This window comes from Ammospiza nelsoni, chromosome 1, assembly GCF_027579445.1.
Source record: "Ammospiza nelsoni isolate bAmmNel1 chromosome 1, bAmmNel1.pri, whole genome shotgun sequence".
Taxonomy (NCBI): Eukaryota; Metazoa; Chordata; class Aves; order Passeriformes; family Passerellidae; genus Ammospiza; species Ammospiza nelsoni.
This window is the reverse complement of record NC_080633.1, coordinates 44,932,965-44,955,881: the sequence shown is the minus strand read 5'-3', so window position 1 is coordinate 44,955,881 and position 22,917 is coordinate 44,932,965. Positions and strand designations below refer to the sequence as shown.

General features: G+C 46.6%; 2 protein-coding genes and 2 non-coding genes across 5 annotated transcripts; all 4 read right to left on the bottom strand.

Annotated features, from left to right (window-relative positions):
* Window positions 1-2,939: 2,939 nt before the first annotated feature.
* RPSA (ribosomal protein SA) lies at window positions 2,940-7,522 on the bottom strand. The gene is made up of 7 exons (XM_059473135.1): window positions 7,453-7,522; window positions 7,036-7,203; window positions 6,021-6,139; window positions 4,540-4,785; window positions 3,582-3,710; window positions 3,173-3,341; window positions 2,940-3,079 (listed from the first exon to the last, which is right to left on the bottom strand). Exons 1-7 carry the CDS (start codon window positions 7,520-7,522, stop codon window positions 2,985-2,987), a joined length of 996 nt encoding a protein of 331 aa, XP_059329118.1. The 3' UTR covers window positions 2,940-2,984.
* Window positions 4,230-4,388, bottom strand: LOC132085482 (small nucleolar RNA SNORA62/SNORA6 family). Its single transcript, XR_009420229.1, has one exon. It is a non-coding gene; the product is annotated as a small nucleolar RNA SNORA62/SNORA6 family (small nucleolar RNA).
* On the bottom strand, window positions 5,282-5,439 carry LOC132085477 (small nucleolar RNA SNORA62/SNORA6 family). Its single transcript, XR_009420227.1, has one exon. It is a non-coding gene; the product is annotated as a small nucleolar RNA SNORA62/SNORA6 family (small nucleolar RNA).
* Window positions 7,523-11,706: 4,184 nt separating the features above from the next.
* SLC25A38 (solute carrier family 25 member 38) lies at window positions 11,707-20,218 on the bottom strand. 2 transcript variants are annotated; one of them, XM_059482835.1, is made up of 7 exons: window positions 20,198-20,218; window positions 19,070-19,191; window positions 18,381-18,465; window positions 17,696-17,875; window positions 17,106-17,274; window positions 16,275-16,441; window positions 11,707-15,406 (listed from the first exon to the last, which is right to left on the bottom strand). In XM_059482835.1, exons 1-7 carry the CDS (start codon window positions 20,216-20,218, stop codon window positions 15,284-15,286), a joined length of 867 nt encoding a protein of 288 aa, XP_059338818.1. In that variant the 3' UTR covers window positions 11,707-15,283. The 2 variants fall into 2 exon arrangements, with proteins under 2 accessions (XP_059338818.1, XP_059338827.1); XM_059482844.1 differs by lacking the exon at window positions 20,198-20,218 and having other exon boundaries at window positions 19,040-19,084.
* Window positions 20,219-22,917: the final 2,699 nt, after the last annotated feature.

Sequence of the window (22,917 nt, the reverse complement as noted above, 5' to 3'; positions counted from 1 at the left end):
AGCTAGAGAGAAAAAACTGCCTGAAATGCTGGCTGATGTCTCTTTGGAAGCTGCAGGGTGCAGTGGGAACAAGCTCCAGCAACACCTTGGTCCTACAGCAATAATGATGTAAATCTGGAATGCCTTTTTTTTCTCCCTCTGCCAGGGAGAAAATATATTCAAGATGGCAGGCTTCATCTGTCCTAAGAAGGTACAAGATACACAGCTTTGGAGAGTGCTGCATTTATTTTGCAGGTTTACCATGTCCTTTACTCCATGTAGAGTCTATCTTCATCAAGGTGCTAGTAATCCAAGGAAAAAAAATTGTTCCAAGATCCACTCCAACTGCATGCAGCATGCTCACAGTCCTGGCTGGAGAAGTCTCCTAAGAGGAGCAGTGAGGTGAATTCATCACACACATCTCAGTTTCCTTTATATACTTATACAGTGCACAGATTTGAATAAACAGGCTGACAATATATTATACTCCTAAAAGTCAGCATCAAACACCCTATAGCCATCTTCACAGTTTCACAAAGTAAAACAGACTACAGATGCAAAGAGTGGAACATTTTTGCAGCCTGGATTTAAGCAGAGATGAATCTCTTTAGCTGTGCATAAAACCCTTTGCTTCCTGCAACAGAAAAAAATCGGTGTAATCTGACAATACATGGATACTAAAAATATGGCGATTATTTAGGCAAAGAAGTGACTGGAGAGGAAAAGGAACATCTGTGAATGGTGGCATATAAATTAGGGAGGGAACTGGAAAGGCTGCATGTATGAGACATTCATGGATCACACAGTACCATATTGGCAAGGACTGCACAGCTCATTTGTCCAGAGGGGTTCTACGATGCTCAGAAACCACAGCATGCTCAGAAATCAAACCACAGGCAGCTCCTGCTGAGACCAACTCTGGAAGAAGGCTATCCTAAGGAGCTCACCCAGCCCCATTCAACCTAGTTCCATCAACCCAAATCAAATACAAAGAGAAGGTCACATACAAAGGAAACACTACCATGACCCTCAACAGAAATTGCCACTATATAGAGACCTCTGCCTAAGCCATTTTGGGTCAAATCAGATCATCAGATCAGTCCAGATCAACAGTTACAATTTTTTCAGTGTTCTTATTCAACATCAACACTGCACCTACAAAAAAAAAAAAAAAAAAAAAAAAAAAAAAAAGCAATAACGAACAAGCCAGTGTCTCAAGGATTTGCTCCTACCTCCTCATTCCTCTACACTGTCTCTGTAGATTACATCTGCCAGGTATTCACAAGGGAAGCTCTGGCAGACACAGGATCTTTTGCTACATCTCTGCTGTTGTCTCCACTCCTGTTCTGGCATGCTGAGGATCATAGCCTTCCTGCAATGAGCGCTCCGCTGTCACAGCCAAGGCTGCCTCCTTTCCTAAAAGGCTGCTATTGACCCCCTCTGCAGTGCTGCAGGCAAACGAGCCCTCCTACTCTACCCACTGCCCTAACAAGGTGATTCTGAACCCATATGCAGAGATTTGTCTCCTGACCGGGCTGTGCAGATCCACCTGCCACTGCCAGCCCTTGGTTCCAAGAATGAGAATCATGAAAGTCAAAGTGATACTTTAGGAAATACTTCAATGAAGACAACCACATTGCAGTAACATGCCAGGAATATTTCAGCAGAAATTACTCAGAACCAATTGATTTAAAACAGCACCATCACCCACACAGGAGCTGTCTGATGACTTTTACATATTCCTTAACAGGAACACATTCGCAGGAAAGAAGTTACACAACGGATAAAAGGGGCAACGGTGAAACAGCAACAGTAACAGCAGAGATTGAATGTATCAAGGGGTAAGACTGTGCTCCAAGTTTGGAAATTTTTAATGGGTCAGAGTGAAAAAAAACCTCCTGGCCAACAGATCTCTTGGGACAATCTCAGATCTGGGGAGTCAATCAGCAGGTACATAGTCCCCAAATGACCAGGCTCTCAACACACCCTGACACACAAGTGACAAACCTCAGGTGGCAGGAAGGAGCCTCCCCCTGCTGGATTCTGCACAGTAGCAAAGGATGTGCCACGAACAAATGGTGAAGAGCTCACCTGTTCATTATTAACAAAACTTTTAGTCACCTTGCATGTAGTAGGTAAAGACAAGAGGAAGCAAGATCAGTCTCCTTTGGACAGATGCTGTGCAGTAATATGCATAACTTGCTTTAGGTTTTTTACTGCTAATATGCACTATTACAATAAAATTAAATGAGCACATGCACCAGGAGAAAACGTTCTTTACAGGTTAGTTGGCAGTGCTGAAGGTACAAAAAGGAGCATCTGCAACCACACCAATATGGGAAAATTGATCCAATCTGAACAATATTCAACTCCAACAAGCAAAACCCCATTTTCTTGGTCTACCTCCCATTATTGCTAATAATCACAGCAATATAATCTTTAAGAACTAAAGCAGATGAATTAATGTTTTTTTCCTGAACATTACTGCAGTATTTTTGAGGAAGGAACTGGTAATACTGATGCTAAAGCTGGGATTCCATCAGGGGAGCAGCTCCCAACTCAAGGGCTGTTCACCACACTGTTCAGTCAGGCCAGCACCCACCAGAACCATCCTCACCCTGCCAACTTGTGAAACCCCAGGTAGAGCAACAAAATCATCTGGGTGGACCCAGACGGGCTGCTATAAAAAAAAGAAAAACTTAAAGCAAACCGCTTCACCCAGCCTCACCATGTCCTCTCCCCTGACCACACACACTGGCTGCCTCCTCACCTGGGTGGAGCCAGGGAAGGCAGGAATGTGAGACCAGCTTCACAAACTGAGAAAGACAGGAGGGACAACCCAGTGAGCTGCTGCAGGCAGGGACAAAGCCCCAGCTCCATTTAACAGGGTGTAACAGGCATGCCCCATGCTACACACGTGTCACCAGCCAACTTTACAAACGCAGCACCAGCACACTGTGTACTAAACCAGCCTTTATTTCTCTCACAGTACAGCAGGGCTGAAGTTAAGACCATTCCGTGGCAGTGCCAACCCACTCAGTAGCCTGGGCAGTGGGAGCTGCTGACCAGTCCTCGGTGGCAGGCTGGGCACTCCAGTCCTCTGCAATCACAAGCACAACAACACTTAGTGCTCCCCAGCTCCTTCCACCCACAACACCCCCCACTCCTCCCCACAGACACTCCCCAAACTGACCTGTGGGGAACTGCTGGATGGGCACAGATGGGACCTGCACTCCCTCAGACCAATCTGCAACCTCAGGCTGAGGAGGAGCAGTGAATTCAGGTGCCGGGGCTGTCCATTCAGTCTGGAATTCCTCCTTCGTGACTGCTTTCTCAGCAGCTGCCTGCTCCTCCTTTTCAATCTGCAATGGAAGAGCCCAGCCTGAGTCTCCCAGCAACACATCCCAGAACACAACCCTTACTATCAAGTATCAAACAGGCACCAACTGGGAATACAAGTAACCAACCACCACAGCAGAGTGTGAAGTGCCATCATTACATTAGCAAAACCTGTCCTCCACAGCAGACACACGGGACCAATGGGACATGAGCACAAGCAGAACACCCCAGAAAGACACACTCCCTGCCATGAGGATTCCTACCTCCTCGGGATCCCTGTAGAAGTACAAGTCAGGCATGACTTCCCACGGGTGCTCCCGGGAGATGGTGCCACGCATGCGCAGCACCTCCCGAGCCAGCATCCACCACATCAGGCCCACCGAGTGGGCTCCCTGGAACACAACAAAGTAGGTATGAGTTGGCTGTGAAGCTAAACCTTTCCAGAAAGAGCAGAAGACCTATTTGTACCCCAAGCTCGTGCTTGGTGAAAGACATTACTTGCCAATGCCAGACTTAAGTACTTGAACATTAAAAAAAAGGTAACTTTATAAGTTTCCAGTGACATTTTCAGGTCTCTGCAGAAATCATGATGCCATTACATCACAGCCTCAAGTAAGTCTCCTGTTATGGAGTTTCATGTTGCTCATCACCCTCATGTGAGTCTCATCCAAAAGACAGGGATAATGCTCACCACATACTCAAGAATGAAAAAATTGAAAACTTGACAAAATAAACAAAGCTTACACACATCCTCACATGTGGCTTACATTAGTTTTGTTGACTGACACTTCAATAGAGATCTAAGATAGATTCTCATCTTCCCACACTTTACCTTTCAGGTGATTTCTGCCAAGGTAATGTCTCAGAGCAGTTTCTCCATGAGTTCATATTATCTTTAATTCATATTCATGATCTGTGGCAAGAATGACTACCAAACTCCACTCATTGGGTCACAAAGACCCTCATGGCGTCAGCGAAAAATCCTGCCAGGTTACTATAGCACACGTCCTACACTTGAGAGTTCCTTGGCCAGAAACCAGCCTCAGCTCCAAGCTCCAACTGTGTGCAGTTTATTTTTTCCTCCCCACCCACCTGCAATAGACATTCATTAGCTCATCCCCCAAGGTACAGGTGAGACACGAGCCAACCTTCCCTTGCAGAAAGCATCCATCTTGGAAGCGCATGGAGGAAGCTGACAGGAGCACCGCAGGGAGGCGTTACCTTGTTATTGCAGGGAATGGCGATATCCACGTAGCGCAGCGGGGAGTCCGTGTTGCACAGGGCGATGGTGGGGATGTTGACGTAGGATGCCTCGGTCAGGGGCTGGTGATCCGCCCGCGGGTCCGTCACCACCAGCAGGCGCGGCTCACGGAAAGCTGCTTGGATCTGGTTTGTGAAGGTGCCAGGGGTGAAGCGCCCGGCAATGGGAGTAGCCCCAGTGGCAGCAGCGAACTTCAGGACTGCACGCTGCAAAAGGGACACAGCAAAGGTGAAGCAGGAAAACTGCATTTCAACCAAACCAGAAAAGGACATTTCAGCCAAGTCACCTAGGCACTGCCAGTGAATGTGCACGAAACATAACAGAACTATTTGCTTCCATTCCTGTGAAATCAGGGCTCACCACCTCAGAAAGAGACAAAATAAAAATGTTATTGGAAAGAGCTACACCCTGAATTTAAAAACAGTAAGTCAGAAAATTTAAAAAAGCCTTCTCTTCCCCCCAAGTTATTGGCAAGCTCTACTCCAAATTCTCATAATCAAATCAGGGAAGGGTGAATTAAACAAAAAGCTTACAAAAAAAGCAAAGCAGGTGTTCTTCCATTATTTCTGTATCTTTTTGTTATCCAGGAACTTCAAGGAAGTACACAAAAACTCAGTAATAAATACACACAAATTGTAGCTTTGCCCCTTGAAATAGCACTTGGCAGTTCTCATTCAATTTCAACAGCTTCCAACCTGTCAGGCATGTGGCAGGGCCTACTATCAAACTCCAGTCCTAGAGGGAGCCCCTCTCCTGGCGTTAGCGAAAACCCTGCCATCCTCTGCTGTCGCACACTTCCGACACTTGAGAGCTCACTGGCCAGAAACTGACCTCAGCATCAAGCTTTAATAGTGTGCACATCAAGCCCACCTTTTTTCCTTCAGAAATCCAGCCCTGAATCTCCCTAAACATCTGTGGCCCCACCTGCAGGTACTTAAACAACCTAACCTCACTCAACCTCATCTCAAACTCCAGTGACTAGTTAAACGTTATCACCTTCTACAACAGAACATTTTTGCTAATTTAAGAGTCAAAATTACAAATATACTGGCTACTATACCTTGCTCAATGATAGAAAATTTCTTCTTTGGCAACTTTCATCTCAGGGGCTTACTGTCCCCAGAAAATCACTACCAATTAAACACAGTAGCTCTGGGAGGAAGGGGTCACCAGGGGACTGACCACTAATATGGCAGAAATCCAACAGGAAGAAGGACATGGAAGAAAAACAAGTTATCAAATGCCTGGAAATGGGGAGTGGGTTTCAACAAATCTGTTTAAAGCTGCCAAGTGCAACACAAAAACCATGTTTACAGAAAGCATTCCTACAGTGAAAACTGGTGTTATTGCCTATTATCACCAAGCTGTCACTGGCAGGCAGTGATGCATGCAAGGCAAGGGAGTCCTGCTCCCAAGACTGCAGACTTCCTGATGTCCATACCTGTCCAGTGTTCCTGGAAGAAATGACGCTCACATCAGCTGGGTTCTCAATGGCAACAATGGCACGAGCTGCCAGGAGCAGCTTTTCCCAGGTCCTCTTCAGATTGATGATGTAAATACCTGCCAGCAACAAAAGGCTTTAGAGGAACCAACAAATACAAGATCCTAAAACAGGATAGCACTCCTCTGCCATTAAACCTGCCACATGGCTGTGGTTACTCCAAAATTTAAAGAATCAGCATCGTATTCAGGTCCCTCAAACACAACTGGGCAACCTATTCCACTGTCTGACAATCCAAGCAGTGAATTTTTTTTTAATATTATCTAATCTGAATCTCCCTTATCTTAAGCCCATTTCCTCGAGTCCTCTGACTCCTGGCAGGCAGGAAAGGGTGACACTTTCTTTCAGGCAGTTGTGGAGAGCAGTGAGATCCCCCCTAAGCTGCTTCTTCTTAAGACTAAACAAACACAGCTCCTTCACTCATTCCTCATGACATTTTCTGAAGCTTTCCTGCCCTTCTCTGTACATGCTCCATCACCTTAATGTCCTTTATGAAATAATGACACTCTAGTCTCATTCTAGCTAATGGAAAGCTATCCCAAAGAAAATTCTCCCCTTATAGTTCTAATGTCACATGCTTCCAGCATTTATTATCAAAAACCCAGTCCTCATATGAATTTCAATCTTGTAAACAGGGCAGCTTATATTGAAGACCAATACAAACCAGGAGAAATCGTTACTGAGACACTAAAACCATTTTATTAATATTGTAAAGAACTATCAAAATTAATGAAACCAGGTGTGATTGATTTACTAGATAAAAGATCAAGACAGTCAAGAACTAGTATAATTGTTCCAAAATCAGTATTTTATTCTACTTTGAGTTAACACTGGTATGCGAAGGCCATGCAGAAACCATGCTGAAGAGATGACGCGCTAGGACTTTTCTGCTCCTCCCAGTTGTGCCCACAATATCCCAGCTGCCCAACCGGGCCTCCCATTCCCCCCTATTTACCATCGCTCTTCCTTTTGTAGATGTACTGCTCCATCTGGAAGTCCAGGTTGGTACCTCCCAGGTGGGTCCCGGCAGCGAGGAATTTGAGGACATCCTCCTCCTTCATCTGCAGGACATCGAGGCCTCCGGACATTGTGGGGTTTCCCTTGGGAAGCAACGACAGGGAACCTGCGGGCACAGGGACGCGGCTCAGCCCGGCGGGGACGCGCCACGAGGTCCGGCCGCCCCGGCCGCCATCTTGGGCCGCCTCCCGCGCTACAAGCGGCAGGCCTCGGCCTTCCCCGCGGCCCGGCCCGGCCCGGCTCAGCCCGGCCGCCGGCGCTGCGGCGGGATGCACAGTGCCCCCCCGGTGTTATCGCCGGGCGGGGAACGCGTCCCCACTACCCCCGCGCCTCCCGCCCGGCCGCCCCGACTCACGCTGACAACGCCGCGTGGAGGCCCGGGCGGCGCGGAGCCGAAAGAGAGCCCGCCTCCCACTGACGGCCATATATAGGCTCGGCAGCCAATGGGGCGCCTCGGGGGCGAGGCTCCGCGCCGGCGGCACCTCCCCGGCATCCCCGGGCCGCGCCCGCCGCTCCGGCCCCTTCCCGACACCGGCTCTGAACGAAGCTCGTGGGATTTGTGGGATTGCGGATCCAGAGAAGGGGAAAAAAGCTGGTGAAGGGTCTGCAGTGTGAGTTCTGTGAGGAGCGGCTGGGGGAGCTGGGGGTGTTTAGCCCAGAGAAAAGGAGGCTCAGGGGTGACTCCTTACCGCTCTCTATGGCTGCCTGGAAGGAGGGTGTAGCCAGGTGGGACCGGCATCTTGTCCCTGTCAGCCAGCGACGGGACGAGGGGACTCTAGTTTCACCACAGAAGGCTTAGGTTGGACATTAGGAGGAATTTCTTCACCGATGGAGTGATTAAACTTTGCAATGGGCCGCCCGGGGAGGTGGTGGAGTCACCGTCCCGTCCTGGGAGGTGTGGAAGGGAAGACTGGACGAAGCACTCAGTGCCAGGGTCTGGTTGACAAGCTGGTGTTTGCTCATGGCTTGGACTCCGTGATCTCAGAGGCCCTTTCCAACTGAACTGATTCTGTGGTTCTGTCAGTCTGGAGCTGCTTCACAGCATCCTGAGGCTTGTGCTCCAAGCAACATAAAGGCTGTTTTTGAGGTCCTGAAGGGAACAGAAAGCAAAGATTTATTTTAAACATTTTACAATTCCATTTTCCTGCTGAAAGTGAAATATATGCTCTTAGGGCTGGTGATTATTTTATGGATTATATCTAGGCTCTAAATTGCCTGCTGTGGGGGGAAGCTTCTAAGGAGCTGCAGCATCTTCCCTGCACCCAATGTCCCCTCCCTGCAGGGGCACTGCTCTGGCACCACGCAGGAGAGCTTGAGCAGCCAAGGCTGTTCTTGTCCTTTGCAGAAATGACAGTAAAAACAGGTGAAATTGACACTGAACTTACACATCCTTGTTCTGCAGTAGACATTTTTGTGGTACTTGCCCCTTTTTTTGTGTGTGTTGTTGGGTTTGGGATTTTTTTGTTGTTTGCTTTTAAGAAACCACAGAAAATTATGAGATTTAAGAATCTTCACCATCTTTTTTAATCTTTCTTGTCCTATTTTCAGACCTGAGAAAGAAATTTCTTGGGAAAAAAGAAAGTGATACTTTACTATGTTTGCTATCATCAAGACCTGGATACATTTCTGGACAGATTTCTGGAGTGTGCAAATACTATTGCCAGTACCTTCTGCAAGTGATAGTGATCTTCACATCTTTCCAACAACAGTGTTCCTTTAGTTTTCCCCCTTCTATTTTAACCTGGGGGAGAATTGCTCAAGTAGCAGGTTACAACATCATCTCATGTATGTTCTTTTTCTCCTGGAAAATGGCTCTCTATCCTTTTTTTCTTTGTACTTATTAGGTGGTGTTAATTAGAGAGATCACAAAATCAGCTGTAGAATATGCTGTAAGAGAGTAACTCAAACATTTGCCACATGGTGGTGACAAAGTAGGTAAAATGAAACTCAGCAACACGTTAGCTTGCCCTCAGCCAGAGTGTGATCTGTTACTGCCTGAGAGATTACAGACATCTGTGGCACCGGGGTAAGTGCACTGTGGATGGTGAGAGCTGACCTGATGGGGCTGTGTACAAGCTGTGTCTCTCCAGAGGAGACAGGAGCAGGGTGAATATTAGCTTAGGAAGGAAGAGGAGAGGTGGTGGTGATGTCACCATGGTGTGGATAATGGATTTTGCCTGGAGAGCTCTTCTGCACTCTTGAAACCCATCTGTATTAAAAATGTATTGAACATAATGATTGTAAATTTAGTATTGAATATTGCAGAAAGTATGATGGTATCAAAAGAGTGCCACTGGTCAGTGTTATCGACTCCTTTGGCATCACTAATACTTCATTTATTTTTTATTGTTACGCTTATGGGCCCTTTCTGGTAGACCATGAGGTCCACAGCCCATGAGATGGCTTGGAAAAGTGGTGATGAAGCTGGACAATAAAGTATTTCTAATTATTTTCTTAAATAACCTGAAAGCTTGCCTTTATTTTTTTATCTGCATGCTGAGACAGTTTAAAATAATCTGTTACTAATGGACATGTCCCTCAAGTGAAAGTGTATCTATCTTATCACATGTTTTAGCCAAGGTTTCCCTTGTCCAAAGTTCACACTGAACTCTGTTACACAATTACATGCAGAGCTGCTGGCAGCTCCTGGGAACACCCTTGCTCTGCAGCAAGCAAAGCCAGGAAAGGTGGATTTGAGGCACCGGCCCTCCTGAAGAGCCAGGGAGACTTGGGGCCCACAGGTGCAGAGAGAAGTGTCACTGAGCTACCATCAGCCTTTGGGGGCTACACTGAGGACCTCAAGTAGGTGCCTGGGGTGGTCACAAAGCCCCACAAATGGCATCTCCCAGCCAGCCAGCCCAGGCTGCAGCAGAGCAGCAGCCCTGGCCAGAAGCCTCTGAGCAGGGGGCTGTGCCAGGGCCCCAGTGCTGGGAGAGAGGGCTCCTCACAGGGCTGTACAGGAGGCGTTCTGTGCTGCCAGGACAGGCCTTGCAATGAAGGGGGTGGGTTGTGTGTCTGGGGAGGAGGCTCAGGCACAAAGCCTTTCAGGCAGTATCTTCCCCACCAGACATGACAGTGGGTGTCACACAAGAGATTGTGTAGCACCCCTGGAGAAGGCAAAGAAGAGCTGTGAAGATCAACCCACTTTCAGTGAAACTGCATAATGTTATTGTGCCTCCCTTTAAATTCCATTTTGGCTTGTGTTTCAAAGCTTTGTTATTACTTCTCACACATTTTGCGAAAACATATTTTGGCACATTTATTTCTAGTTCTACAAAGTTAGAATTGCCTAATGCCTGTTACAAAAACTTGCAGAGGTCACATTTTAACCTCTCATTGGGATTTTGTCATTTTTACTAAAACTCCTTAATGCATTATGATAAAGACTCCTAAAGCATTTTACAATGCTAAAATTACAAATTAAGCAACTGCAATGTGGAAAATCATCTTGCTATTTTGAAATAAGCACCAAAGCCAGAAGAGATAAGCATATTCAAGAAACCCACATGGAGTTCACAAAAGTACAAATATATATATGCCTGTGTGGGATGAGGAATCTTTTCTGTGCAATTCTGGCATCAGTGGTTATGTGCGGCACCAAACTCATTGAAATTAAAAAAGCAAGCAAAATGTTTGCCCATTTTTAATGAGGAAGGGAGATCTGTAACTCAATGTTTTGTTACAACCACAGTGCCTTTAAACTTTCAATCTTCCCCACCTTCTATCACCCAGAAGGGTTAGGGATCTTATCTGCTATCTCTTCTCACAGCTGGGGCAGCTGTCAGCAGCGTGGATGCCAACACCCACTACACAGGAGGTGGTTCTTCAAGGCAGCAGGAGAGCTCTGGGGAGCCCTGTGTGCAGGAGCAGGCACTATCCCAGGCCTAACTTGCTACCAGGAACCTGCACAAGAATTTAGGCTCAGCTGGCACAAGGCTGCATCTCAGCACTGTCTGGTAGGTCTGTCACACACAGATAACCCTCCATGTGAGAATGTATTATCTAAGCAAGTAAAGAGGCTTGGGATCTTCACATCTGGAAGATGCACATCTCAGTATCAACAATGTTTTGCTTAGCACAACCTGCATGCTACTGAATCCCAGGACCATACTGTGACAGCAGGAGGAGATCCCAGCAATCCAGCATTACCTTGCAGGAGACAATTGTGTCCCAGGCACAATTTCTGGTCCCCTGCTGAGATCAGACTGCATGAGTAGCAGAAACGTGTTCAGCAGGAGACTAAAAACAGTTTCTCCTTGGAGAGCTTAAAACCCCACTGTCCTGAAGGCAGGTATTTCACCAGCTAGTACAGGGATTCAACAGCAGGCAGGCAGAGGAAGCTGTGTAAAACACAACATTCCCCAGTGCTGTGTGGTTTTTCCATTTAAGCAAAGTTGATTTAGGTTGTACTAGCACAACCTGTGCATATTATACACCACAGAAAAAGAGAATATTCCTTGCCTTTTATGGGCTCTGAACACATGCAACAGTCCTGTCCTCTTGGGAAACTCCTCTTGCCTTCTTAATCCCTCCAATCCCTTGTGCATTTAATCAGTTTGGGGCTTGTCTGTTTGGGTTCTTTAAAAGAAACACTGAAGAGATTATATCCTTACTTTTAGCAACCAGTTTTTAATAAAAACATATATTACATCTTTTCACATAAATATTCTATATAGATACATACTATATAGACTCACAATACTCAAAGCTGTGCAATGTTTCAAAGCTCCAGTTCTGTTTAAGAGACTGAGAGAAAAAAACAAACAAATCATCACACAGGAGAAGTGGAAACATAAAGTTTCTAAAGCATGAATAATCAGACTATTTCTCCTGTGTCCTTACAACTCAAACACTGCCTGCCTCAACATGCCAGCCAGCTGTGTTCTTAGCCACAGCTGCAGGGGCAAGCAGAGACAATGCATGCAGAACAGTGCACTGTCAGCAACAGAGGTCATTTCAAGAGGGATCCCACTGCCATCCTGAAGTGCACAGAGGGAACACACCCCTGTCTCTGGAATCCAAGCCAAGATGGCTTTGGAAATGATTATCTGACAAGACTGTTAGTGCTGAACTGCTGGCATGATGGAGGTAGGTGATTAAATACCTCTGTACAGATCTTTTATTTGATTTTCTTTACCTTTAGGCTGTACAGTGACAATTTGCTGTTAAGTATAAGCATTAAACCTCAAGGGGAATGCATCTAAACTTCAAGTCCATGCACTTGATTGTCTTGACTTGCTATAGCCATCAAGGAGAAACTTCAATAAATCACTTCAGAAACAAAATGTTTTTGAAGAGGGGAAAGGGTGAAGGACAGTAATGATCAGAGCTGCGAAACAGTCTTATGCCTGACCATGTGATAAAGCTTTCAGAACAGAGTGAAGCAGAACTTCAGGCTTTCCCTTCTCCCATATATGAAACCTGACAAAAGAAATAACAAAGAGAAACAAACAAGCTTGCATCACAGAATTCATTCTCCCCAACTCACAGGTAGATAAGCTTTTGGATTTGCAGCACTCATAGTAGATGAAACACAGTGCAGTTTAGATTCTCTATTTCTTAAACCCAGAGGAGCCCAGGTTAATCCACAAGCCAAAAACCATACAGTTTTTCACTCTACTCCAATAACAAAGCACCAGAGCAGAATGGAAAAACCTTCCCAAAGTAAAAGCTAACACTGCTTTAGGCCCAATTCCAGATTACAAACAAACAAACAAACAACCTCACAGTAGACCTTAAAACATCAGCACATGGAAATAAACTCTCTACTTCTTTTGTTATTTCACCAGGCAGAAGTACAGAGACATAAAAGCCACCAAAGTGTTCCTGAAATTCAGGTTTCTGATGAGGACTTTATTTAATTCCAGATTACCTCGCATTCTTTGCTTGCCTGCCTCATTTTTTAAGAGCTTAAGTTTCTGTCTGCACAGGTTGCACATTGCTTTGCCATTGCTAAACCAGGAACAAAATATGTGTGAAGCACCTTGCAGGTGACCCCACACACTGCCCTTGGCTGCCACAGCCCAGGATGTTCAACAGATCCAACTCACATGCCAAATTTATAAAGCACCAAATAAATAAATTCAGGCTCCAGCACAATTCTGGCTTGATCCCATACACAGGGGAATAAAGGACAAACGAGGTAACTCATCTGATTGCCACCTTATTCTGCCAGGTCAGCAATCCCAGACTTGGTTCCCCAGCTGTGTGACAGTAGTGCTCAGGATAGCAAACAAGCAGGATGTGCAGTTACCAGGGTTTCATGCACTCTCACAAGTTCTGGTCACTAAGGGCAGAAGGAACAGCAAAAGAAAGGAACAGGTGTTCACATTTAGGATTTAGCAAATAACGTGCCACATGCCTGATTTGATGCAGTGCTCTGTTGCTAACACATAGATGTGCACACAGAACCCTCCACCACCATTCTTGGAGACTCCTGCACTGCAGAGCACCAGCCTCCCCTCACAGATGGGCTGAGTCTGAAAACAGGCAGCACTTTCCAAGGCTCCATTCTGTCCTCTTACACTTCCCTCAACTTTTACATCAGTCATCAAGCATTCTTGGAGTTGAAATCTGGTAAAGAACACCTTTAACAACCCACATCCCCTATGTTCTTGCACTCGGGAAGTTGCCTGGGCAGGCAGTGACTGTCCAAAATACACTTTAAAATTTATGAACAACAGGTAGGTAGCACTGGTTGTTCATACAGCTACAGTGTTGTATCCTCCTGTTTAGAGACAGGTGCTCTGGTTCTAAAGTGAATTGCATTATCCCTAGATCTTTAAGAAAATAAAAGCCAAAGCTAAGTCTTCTGCAAGGCACTACAGAACAGGATGCACACTTCCACACCAGCTTCATGGCTATGCTAACAGAGCTGCAAGGGACCCAACCCATCACAGAGGCACAAGTGGAGGGGGGATCAGGCTGCACCTGGCACACACTGTGAGGTCTGAGTAACACAGCAGGAAAGAGTTAGAAGGCACAGAGGATGAAAAGTGTATTTAAACTCAGGCATACTCAAACGTGGACTACCTGATAAAAGGATCAGCCAGGAAAATGGGAAGGGTCTGTGTGGAGCCCTAAGGGAATTAAAGGTCACTACCAAGCACCCACAGGACTCAAACCTTGGAGAAAGCTTACAGAAATAGCAACCTTTTCTTTCCAAACCAAAGCATACTCCACATGCAATCAGCAATGTTTTAAGGGAAATCTGAAGTGCTAGTATCTACATCTGTTTCCACTATACATTTATGCATTATGAGCCATGGCCCTAAAAGCTACATCTAAGGACCAGTTCATGCTGAAGGTGTTGATCAGGGATTAACAAAGAATAAGAAGCAAACAAGTCTCTATGACAACTGCATTAAAAAATCCAACAAAAACCCTCGAGTGTTTCTGCTGCAGTTAGACCAGCAGCTTTTTTTTGTTTTTCAGAGAACAAGTAGAACTTTGGTAGCAATCAATTCTAAAGTGCCTTATGCTCCTTAATTACTGTGCAAACTGCTGTAGAGGCAGAAGGACATTTCAAGAATGTTAAGGTGCTCAATAACATAACACAAAACACAGGAAGGTGGGTCCAGTTACTGTCTCTGTGATCAACCGCAGTACAAAAGTGATGGCAGAGACCATGTTTGTAGCTTTTTCTCTGCACTTCATTTCTCTTTCACCCATGCCCACAATGGAAGCATCACAACACACATCCAGTTTCCCACCAGGGCCTAGTGCTCCCCTGTGAGAATAAAGCATATGTAGAAGGAGGATCTATATCAGGTGGTGATCACTGTGGCCTTTCTGGCCATGCCCACAAGGAACGGGCTGGCAGGTTCTGCCATCACTGTTTTCTCCTCAAACACTTTTGCTCTAATACTGTCTCATTGCATAAAGGTGGTGAGCACAGAGTTATTTTTAAAAGGGGCTTCTCAGCATAGTTACCAGGCTGTGAAAACCCTGCCATTTCCCACGGCAGTCTGTAAATGCAGTCCTTCTGGAATGCATGGATCAAACAACGCAAAGATCCAATCCTTCCTTTCCTCTACTTGCCAAAAGGCCAAATCCCCTGTCTCATGAAGGGCTTCCTTCCTGGCTGAGGAAGGCTTATTCCTCTGTGGAAGTGGGAACTCCTCAGTGCCAGTTGATCACAACAAGCGGGAGAAGGAGTGAAGCTGGTCCTTTCTCGTGCAGCTCAGTCAGGATTTCAAGCCCATTTTTTCCATCATCTGTTCATACACCGTCCATGCCATTGCTGCCATCAGAGTGCGCCTGAGAACTCGGGGCACACCGCCTCGGAAAAAGCCAACCAGCCCAAAGTCCTGCAACAGGAGATAAACAGCAATTCATCCCAATCTGCCTAGAAAGTTTAAATTTCTCATCATTTATTACATGGAAGATCACAGGATGTATTTCAGCTCTGACCCAGATCTGTCTCTGAAAGACCCAGGTTTAAACAGCTTTTAGTGTTTAGGAAGAACCTGTAGCACTGCACTACTGCAGGGCTACCCAGCAAAGCAGGAAGAGCAGTGAGTGGGAAAAAGAAAGGCCAAGATGGAGACAACAGCTGGAGAAAGCCACAGTCAAGTCCAACAAAGAGAAGGCAAGAGTGTAATCATTTTGAGACACTACAGTAAAATAACTAGCTTTTGTTTTAGACCTTCGTATTTACAGAAATCTCTCAGCTATTCTGAGATTTCTAAGTATTGAAGCAAGAAACATTATGATTTGAGGGAAAAAAAGGTACACAAAAATGCATACACAAATAAAGAGATTACTGCTTAGGAATAGAGTTCAATATGGAAACAGAGTAAATCTGCCAAGATCTGCCCTTCTAACAGCACGAAAGGAAAGGTGGGCTTTGACTACTTCTCCACCCCATTCCTGCAATAAAGACCTGGGCATTTATTTCTCTTCTGATGCCTAAAGAGCAAAGAATTATTTTGCAGCTGGTTTGTATCTGAAACCAGCATTTCACACTGCACACTATAGTCTTGGTCTACCACAGCATGATCCCCTTCACCATCTTGAAAATGCCGACACTGAATTGTCCAACTGCAAGAGCAGATGAAGCACTGACACTTGTTCACCTCCTTTAAAAGGCAATGACTTCTCCAGCAAAGCTGTGTTTTCAGCAAGGGGATCAAAACTGAGGATGTGGTTGTGCATGTCAGAAGGGATTCACCTCACCTTGTAGATAAAGGCAATGGCCTGGCTTGTCCTGTGGTACTTTTGGGGTGACAGCTGCATGTGTGTTTTGATGACATCAGCAGGCTGCGTTGCCAAAGAAGCCAAAATCCCCGCCAAGATCCCACAGCCAAAATTCAGCAAGGGCATGAACACTGAATCCAGCTGGTCTGCAACAGAGCAAAGGGAAGGCACTCAGACACCACTCAGGCCAGGAACACTCATGCTGTGTGACAAAGTGAAAGCCATTGAATGGTTAGATCAACAGCAGAACCTAAGAGAAGTTAAAATCCATGCAGCTAGAGAAACCTTTCAAGGGGATAGGTGGCTACTAGTCAAAAGTTAGAACTATTAAGAAGCCCCACTTGCTGGGGAACTGAATTTGACAGAAAATCAGAAAAGAAAAAATTGTACAAAAGTTGCCCCAGAGAGTTCCAATATCAGAGAAGCCTCAGTTTAGTGGAAACTGAGTGGTAAGCAGACAAGCAGAAGCAGCAAGCAGTGCTTAAGGCACCCTGTCTTTCAACTGTTCACTAACCCAGTTATGCATCAGCCTTCATGAAGACAATCAACCAATTTAGGGCCAGTCTCCATTTCTGCACTGACCTCAGCTATAGGTCTACAGTTCTCCACAGGCACATGTGAGTGAGTGAGTGAGTGAGTGAGTGAGTGAGTGAGTGAGTGAGTGAGTGAGTGAGTGACCCAAAGCCCTAAAGGAGACTAATTAAACTTCCGAGGTGGAGAGCAACAAGCAGAGCATGCAGGCTGTCAGCTGCAGGGCAGGATCTGAGAAGAGGAACATTTTCCACTCCAGCATCCAACACTCAGCCTCACCCTGAGGTGTGAGGTTTTTGGTCTGTGTGTAGAACATCAGGTAGATGCCAGAGAAGGGCGCATCCCGCAGCAGCGTTGCTGTGAGCCCACTGAACATGCCACGAGGCCCCTCGGTCTGATAGATACTCTTCAGGGCTCCATACACACTCCCATAGCCAAATCTTCCACTCTGCAAGAGCAGACAAAGGTCAGTCATCCATGTGCCAGGCACAGGTTGAGGAGCCCTACACACACCCTGAGGATATAACATCCAAACAAATTGTGAATTTAATGTGATGCCCAAGATGGCAACACAGACCACAACCCAAGGCAAAAACCGGGTCTCACCTGACTCAGTCTTTAAAGAATCCTTCAGAGAGGTAAGACATGGAAGATGCTACATAAACATTGCATACAACTGAAACTTATAAATCTTAGGGCGAATTCTATTTCATCCTCTGGCCCAAATTTAATTTCCTGCACAATGTGTGAACTGAGGCGAAATCACGACTACATTCCTGGCAGCAACCTTCTCCAGGCAGAAGGAATTATTTTGCATCACAAGGAAGGTGTGTGACTCCATTAACAGGGGACTAACTGTAAAGTCATACCTCATATCGGGTCTTCACCACAGTCACTGGCAACATGCAAATCCCAGAAACTGCACGAGCAGCAGCACCCAGGAAGACAGACTCCAGGGCTGTGGGTGAACGGTCCACAAGAAACCTTTGCTTCATCACGTACAAAGTGCTGAAGTAAATCCCAACCCCAGGAATACATCTTGCAAAGGACTTCAGGAGAAATGAAAGCAGATGAAGAAAGGAAGAGCTTACATAAGACAAAATATACTACAGAACATTTCTGAGACTGTTCAACTTGACAGGAAGCTTTGTAGAAGACAAACATATCACTAAAGCTAACATGCTGAGGAGAGAAAATAAGGTAGAAATCATTTATGCCACTGACAGACAAATTATTCAAATGATGCCAGGATTTATTGCATTCCTCAACAGCGGTTTTCTAGGAACAAGATATTCCAAACCAAAATGAAGTTCTTGCAGTTGCCACACCACATTTGCAAAAGTATTCAAATGTTCAGCTGCTCAGGACTATCATAACCAAATCAAAGAAATTCACAACATTAATTCCTTAAAATAGAATGTAATCTAAATTATGTCATTTTCCTCATAATTGTAGAAGAGTTGGCTATTAAATTCAGGCAGACATAATTATCAATAAACAGTAAGCTTATCTATTTACTTGTTTTTACAGGTCAGAGTTAAACCAGCCACTTACTGGAGAGACACCTTTCCAGAGCCCCAGAATACTCTCAGTACGAACAACCCTAAAGAGCAGCGTCACCATCCCAGCACGACCAGACCTGAAATAAAGACAAGACAGGAAATGAAGAAATTACCTGCTTCTGCTCCTTGGCAGATGTATTCCACAGCCACCTCCTTCACTCATCTGTGCATTAACTCAGCACCTCCAAGGTGCTCTTCCTCATCTCAGTTTGCTTTTCTTGGTCCATCTTTCCAGGGCTTCTCCATCACCTTCTGTATCTCACAACTTTTAACACCCATTAGTGGTTTTAGTTGCTCATTCCCTTTGTTAGCAGCAGCAGATTGTAGGTTGACTACACCAAGCTGCATGCATGAAAAATTACCTGACAACCACACAGGATTTTTTTCAGGCAGAGGATACCCCATGAAACTGCATGGTAGCTACTCCAGCAAACACCAGTCTCTCAGATGAGAACAAATGTTGAGGTTACAACTTATTCCAGTGGCATTCATAACCACTCACAGACATTTTTGCTCTTCTGGAGCAAAATAACAATCCTTCTCCATAATATAAAAATATACCTCCTCTTTTACAAAGCCTGATTTCCCAGATTACAACTCTGAACTCCAAGCTCCAGCCAGCAAATAAGGCAGAAGCCTGTGGCAGAGCACCTCCAGGCGGACACATCCCCCTCCTCTCACCCATCCACAGCAGGCTGCAGAGCTTGCAGGCGTGTTTTCAGCAGGTCAAGTGGTTGGAAGAGGAGTGTGGAACAAGTGCCACTGATGGAGCCGCACACAAAGGCCTTTAGGACTGGATGCATCTGGAAGAGGAAGAATAGAACTTTAAATGGCCATTTAATTAAGAATGGCACAAGAGGAAATATTTCAGCAAATACATCGCATGCTATAGGAAGGAAGGTGTGCTGATGCCAGATGCTAAGGTAGCTGCTTAAGGCACAGGAAGCTTTTCCAGACCTTTTCTGAGACTGATCAAGTTTTATTTGTGGTTTTTGGGTTCTCTGCTTTTTCTGAGAGATTGTTCCAGAATCTCCCTGATATTCGGTGGTTGGTAAGAGTCTTCTGAACACCATATCTACTAGCAGCCATTAGGTTACCCTTTGCCACGGCAAAGGAAATAGGTGTCCCCTTCCCACCACCCACCTGTACCTTTGCCGCACTCCCATCCACCTCGGCTGGCAGCAGCTCCAACCCTTCCCTCCCACGCCCACACCGCGGTCCCCCCGCTGCCAGAGGCACTGGCGGGGAACCCTGCCCAGACCCAAACCCAAACCCTGCCCAGTCACAAACCCGAACGCTACCCAGACCCAAACCCGAACCCTGCCCAGACCCCGACCCAGAAGCGCTCAAAAGCCCCGCACGGCCTGCTCAGCTGAGGCTGCCTTTGCTGCCCACAGCGGCACTTCTCCGGAAATAATACCACAGGAGGCAAAGAGCCCACTGCAGGGTGAAGATTTTAGAGAGGGTTTATATTACTATAAACATTTAACGGTGTTTGCTAATGAAGAACGCGTTTCTGCGCGAATCACAACAGACTAGAAAGCACGGACAGATCAGGAGCAGTGTGGGGTACGCTCCGAGCCAGCAGTGGTAGCCCCGAGGTCCGCCCAGATCCACCGTCACGGACCCGTCCCCTCGTACCCCCGAGGCCGCGGAACACGGCGCAGCAGCGCAGGGGGTGCAGCGAGCCCCCCTCGCCTCCCACGGGGGCGCTGCCCCCTGCCTCTCCTCGGCAGAGCGAGCGAGGAGGCCCGGCGCAGCGACCCGACCCGACCCGACCCGGCCGAGCCCGGCCCGGCGCAGCCGTACCTCCGCCTCCCGGCCCGGCATCCCAGCGCCGCCCGCAGCCCCAGAGCGCGGCGGGCAGCGGCGAGGCCCAGCCCCGAGCCAGCCCCTCCCGGAGCACCGCCCACCCGGCGCATGCGCCTCTCGTAACCCTTCGGTCGCCGCGGCCTCGCTCCGCCGCGACCTGGAGCTGGCTCCCTTCCCGGCGCTTTTGCCCCGCATCGCGTGTTTGTCACGGCCTTTGGACGTTCTACTTAGAATCGTAAACGGAAAGGGGCTGAAATGGGTCTCTGAAGTTCATCTCGGTCCAGCTCCCGCTAGCCCACACTGCCCCATCCAGTGTGGTTTTGAACACTGCCGTGTTTGGGGCATCGACAGCTTCTCTGGACAACCTGTTCCAGTGTCTCGCCACCCGCACAAAAAAAACCCCAAAAAATTCTTCCTAATAGCTAACATAAATTTCCTCTCTTTCAATTAATACCTGCTACTCCCTGTCCTGTAATTGCAGTCCCGATGAAGAGTCCCTCTCTGGCTTCCCTGTAGGCCCCCTCCAGATACTGGAAGGCTTCTATGAGATCCCCACAGAATCTTTTCTTCTCTAATCTGATCAGCCCCAATGTTCTCAGCCTGTCTTCATAGAACAGGTGCTCCAACTTTGTGGCCTCACCTCCAACAGTTTAACGGCCTGAAGTTGGGGTTGCCAGAATTTACTCAGTTCCAGCAGCTGTACTCTATATTCCAGTGCTGTATCCAGCAACTGAGCCCCAGCGCGCTCTGTCAGACATGGGCAGTGGGAAGGGTCAGTTCATAATGACAGCTTTCATGTCTTCCCTCAGTTCACACCTCCCACATCCCCACAAAACCAGCTTCCTATGGATACCCATGGTGTTGCTCAAAAACCTGAGATGCACACTGATGCATCCTTACCCCTGTTGCTAGTGTTTCCACTTGCTCATCCACATCCTGGGCCCTGAGCAGAGGAAGGCTGGCTTTCCAGAGCATTGAGGAAGTGAGCACCAAAATGAAGAGTTTCGGTATTAGACCTATGCCAGCCCTGAGACTGTGGCTTCACAGTGCCTGCAGAGCCAGACACTGCTTATCAGCAACAAAACTGGAGGAGCTGGGAGGAGCAAGTTACGGCTTTGGAAGCTGCTTTTCTAAGTATTGCCTGTTTGCTGGGCCTTGGCCAAGTAAGGAACGACATGTCCAGAACGTCATGCTCCAGGTGTTCCGAGAAAGAAAACCCTGTGTGCAACAGTAGCCATTATGCACAAACTACTTCCTCTCCTGTGCTCACTTTGCCTTGTGGCAGCCCCTGGAGAAAGAGAGGACACACTTCTCTGAGAAAATGTTGCACACAGGCTCACAAAAGCACTTCCTTATGAACTCCCTCTTCCCTTTGGCAAGCTCCTTTCTTGTTAAACAGTTCCCTCCTTGGATGAGTGAATGCCTTTCATTTCATCAACTAACTTTGTCTGCTGACTCATGGAAAAAATCAGCTTGTCCCCTTCCCTCCTAGTGCTTCTTTCCCCACCTTACGTCTTGCTCCACTGTGCACTAACACAGATACAACATGCATCATCACAGGCTGCATGGGAATCTCTGCTCCACTGCCTGGAGCTCTTCCTTCCTCTCCATCTTCACCAGCTGTGGGCTCTGCAGGGCATTTCTTTCACATATTCTCACTCTGTCACAGCTGCTGCTGCTCAGTGTTTCTGAATCACAGAGGCACTACCAATATCACCAATGGGCTTAGCTTTGACCAGCGGCAGGGCCGTCTTGGAGTCAGCTGGAACTGGCTGCTGTTGAGAGTTTTTTGCAGGACAATGGGCATATGCAACATATGCACAATCCAGCCTTCATAGAAACTGAGTAAGGTCACAATGCCCTTGAAGGACATGAAAGAAGAAGAACACACTCAGAAGCAGATGGCTCAGGATGCAAAGGCAGGCAAGAAAACCGCAGCGAGACACATGAAGAAGAAAAACTAACTAAAATTCTAAAATTAACTGAAGTATTAAAATGCTTGCGTAGAAGGATTTAACCAATCATTTATTAGCTTGAGGCATGAACAATAGAGAACAGTATAAATACAGCTTGCTTTTGCAATAAATCAGCTTCACTTGATCATTTTGATCATGGTGTGATGTCCCATTACTGATCCTCCACAGGGTACTACCACCACGGGGGCAGATTCTGGCATCTTCTCACATCAGGCAGCCCTGCATCCCTCTTGCTACCAAAACTTTTCTTTTTAAACCCAATCTGTTATACAATTGATTGTATAAGGAAGCTGTCTGGGATGTATGTGTCATTTTGAAAAAGCCCCTTTGGCTATTTCTTTTGGCGTGTTTCTGGCTGTTCTGGACGGGATTGGGTAAGTAGATTGTCTAGAGGACTAAGCTTAACTGTAGTAAGGCTGACAAACTCAAGTGATGCATTTGAAATGTTTCTATATGGAACTGGGGATGGTGTGGCTAAATTCTCTTCCTCCATATCTTTGAGTGGAGCAACAATTGACATTTTTGTAGTTTTCTGAAGCAAGATGGGCTGCAACAATATTGGCCAAGTGGCTTGCATCCCAAGAAAGAGCTCATCCAGCATGAAACCCTGGCAGCAACAGCAGTCTCCAAGTTATTACCTTGCTGTGGAAGCCTTTTCTTCCTTAAAATAAGCCTCAAGATGAACGAAGAGGTGAAACAGCGCTGCTGATCTCTCACATCTCTGCAGGGATGTGCCTCAAT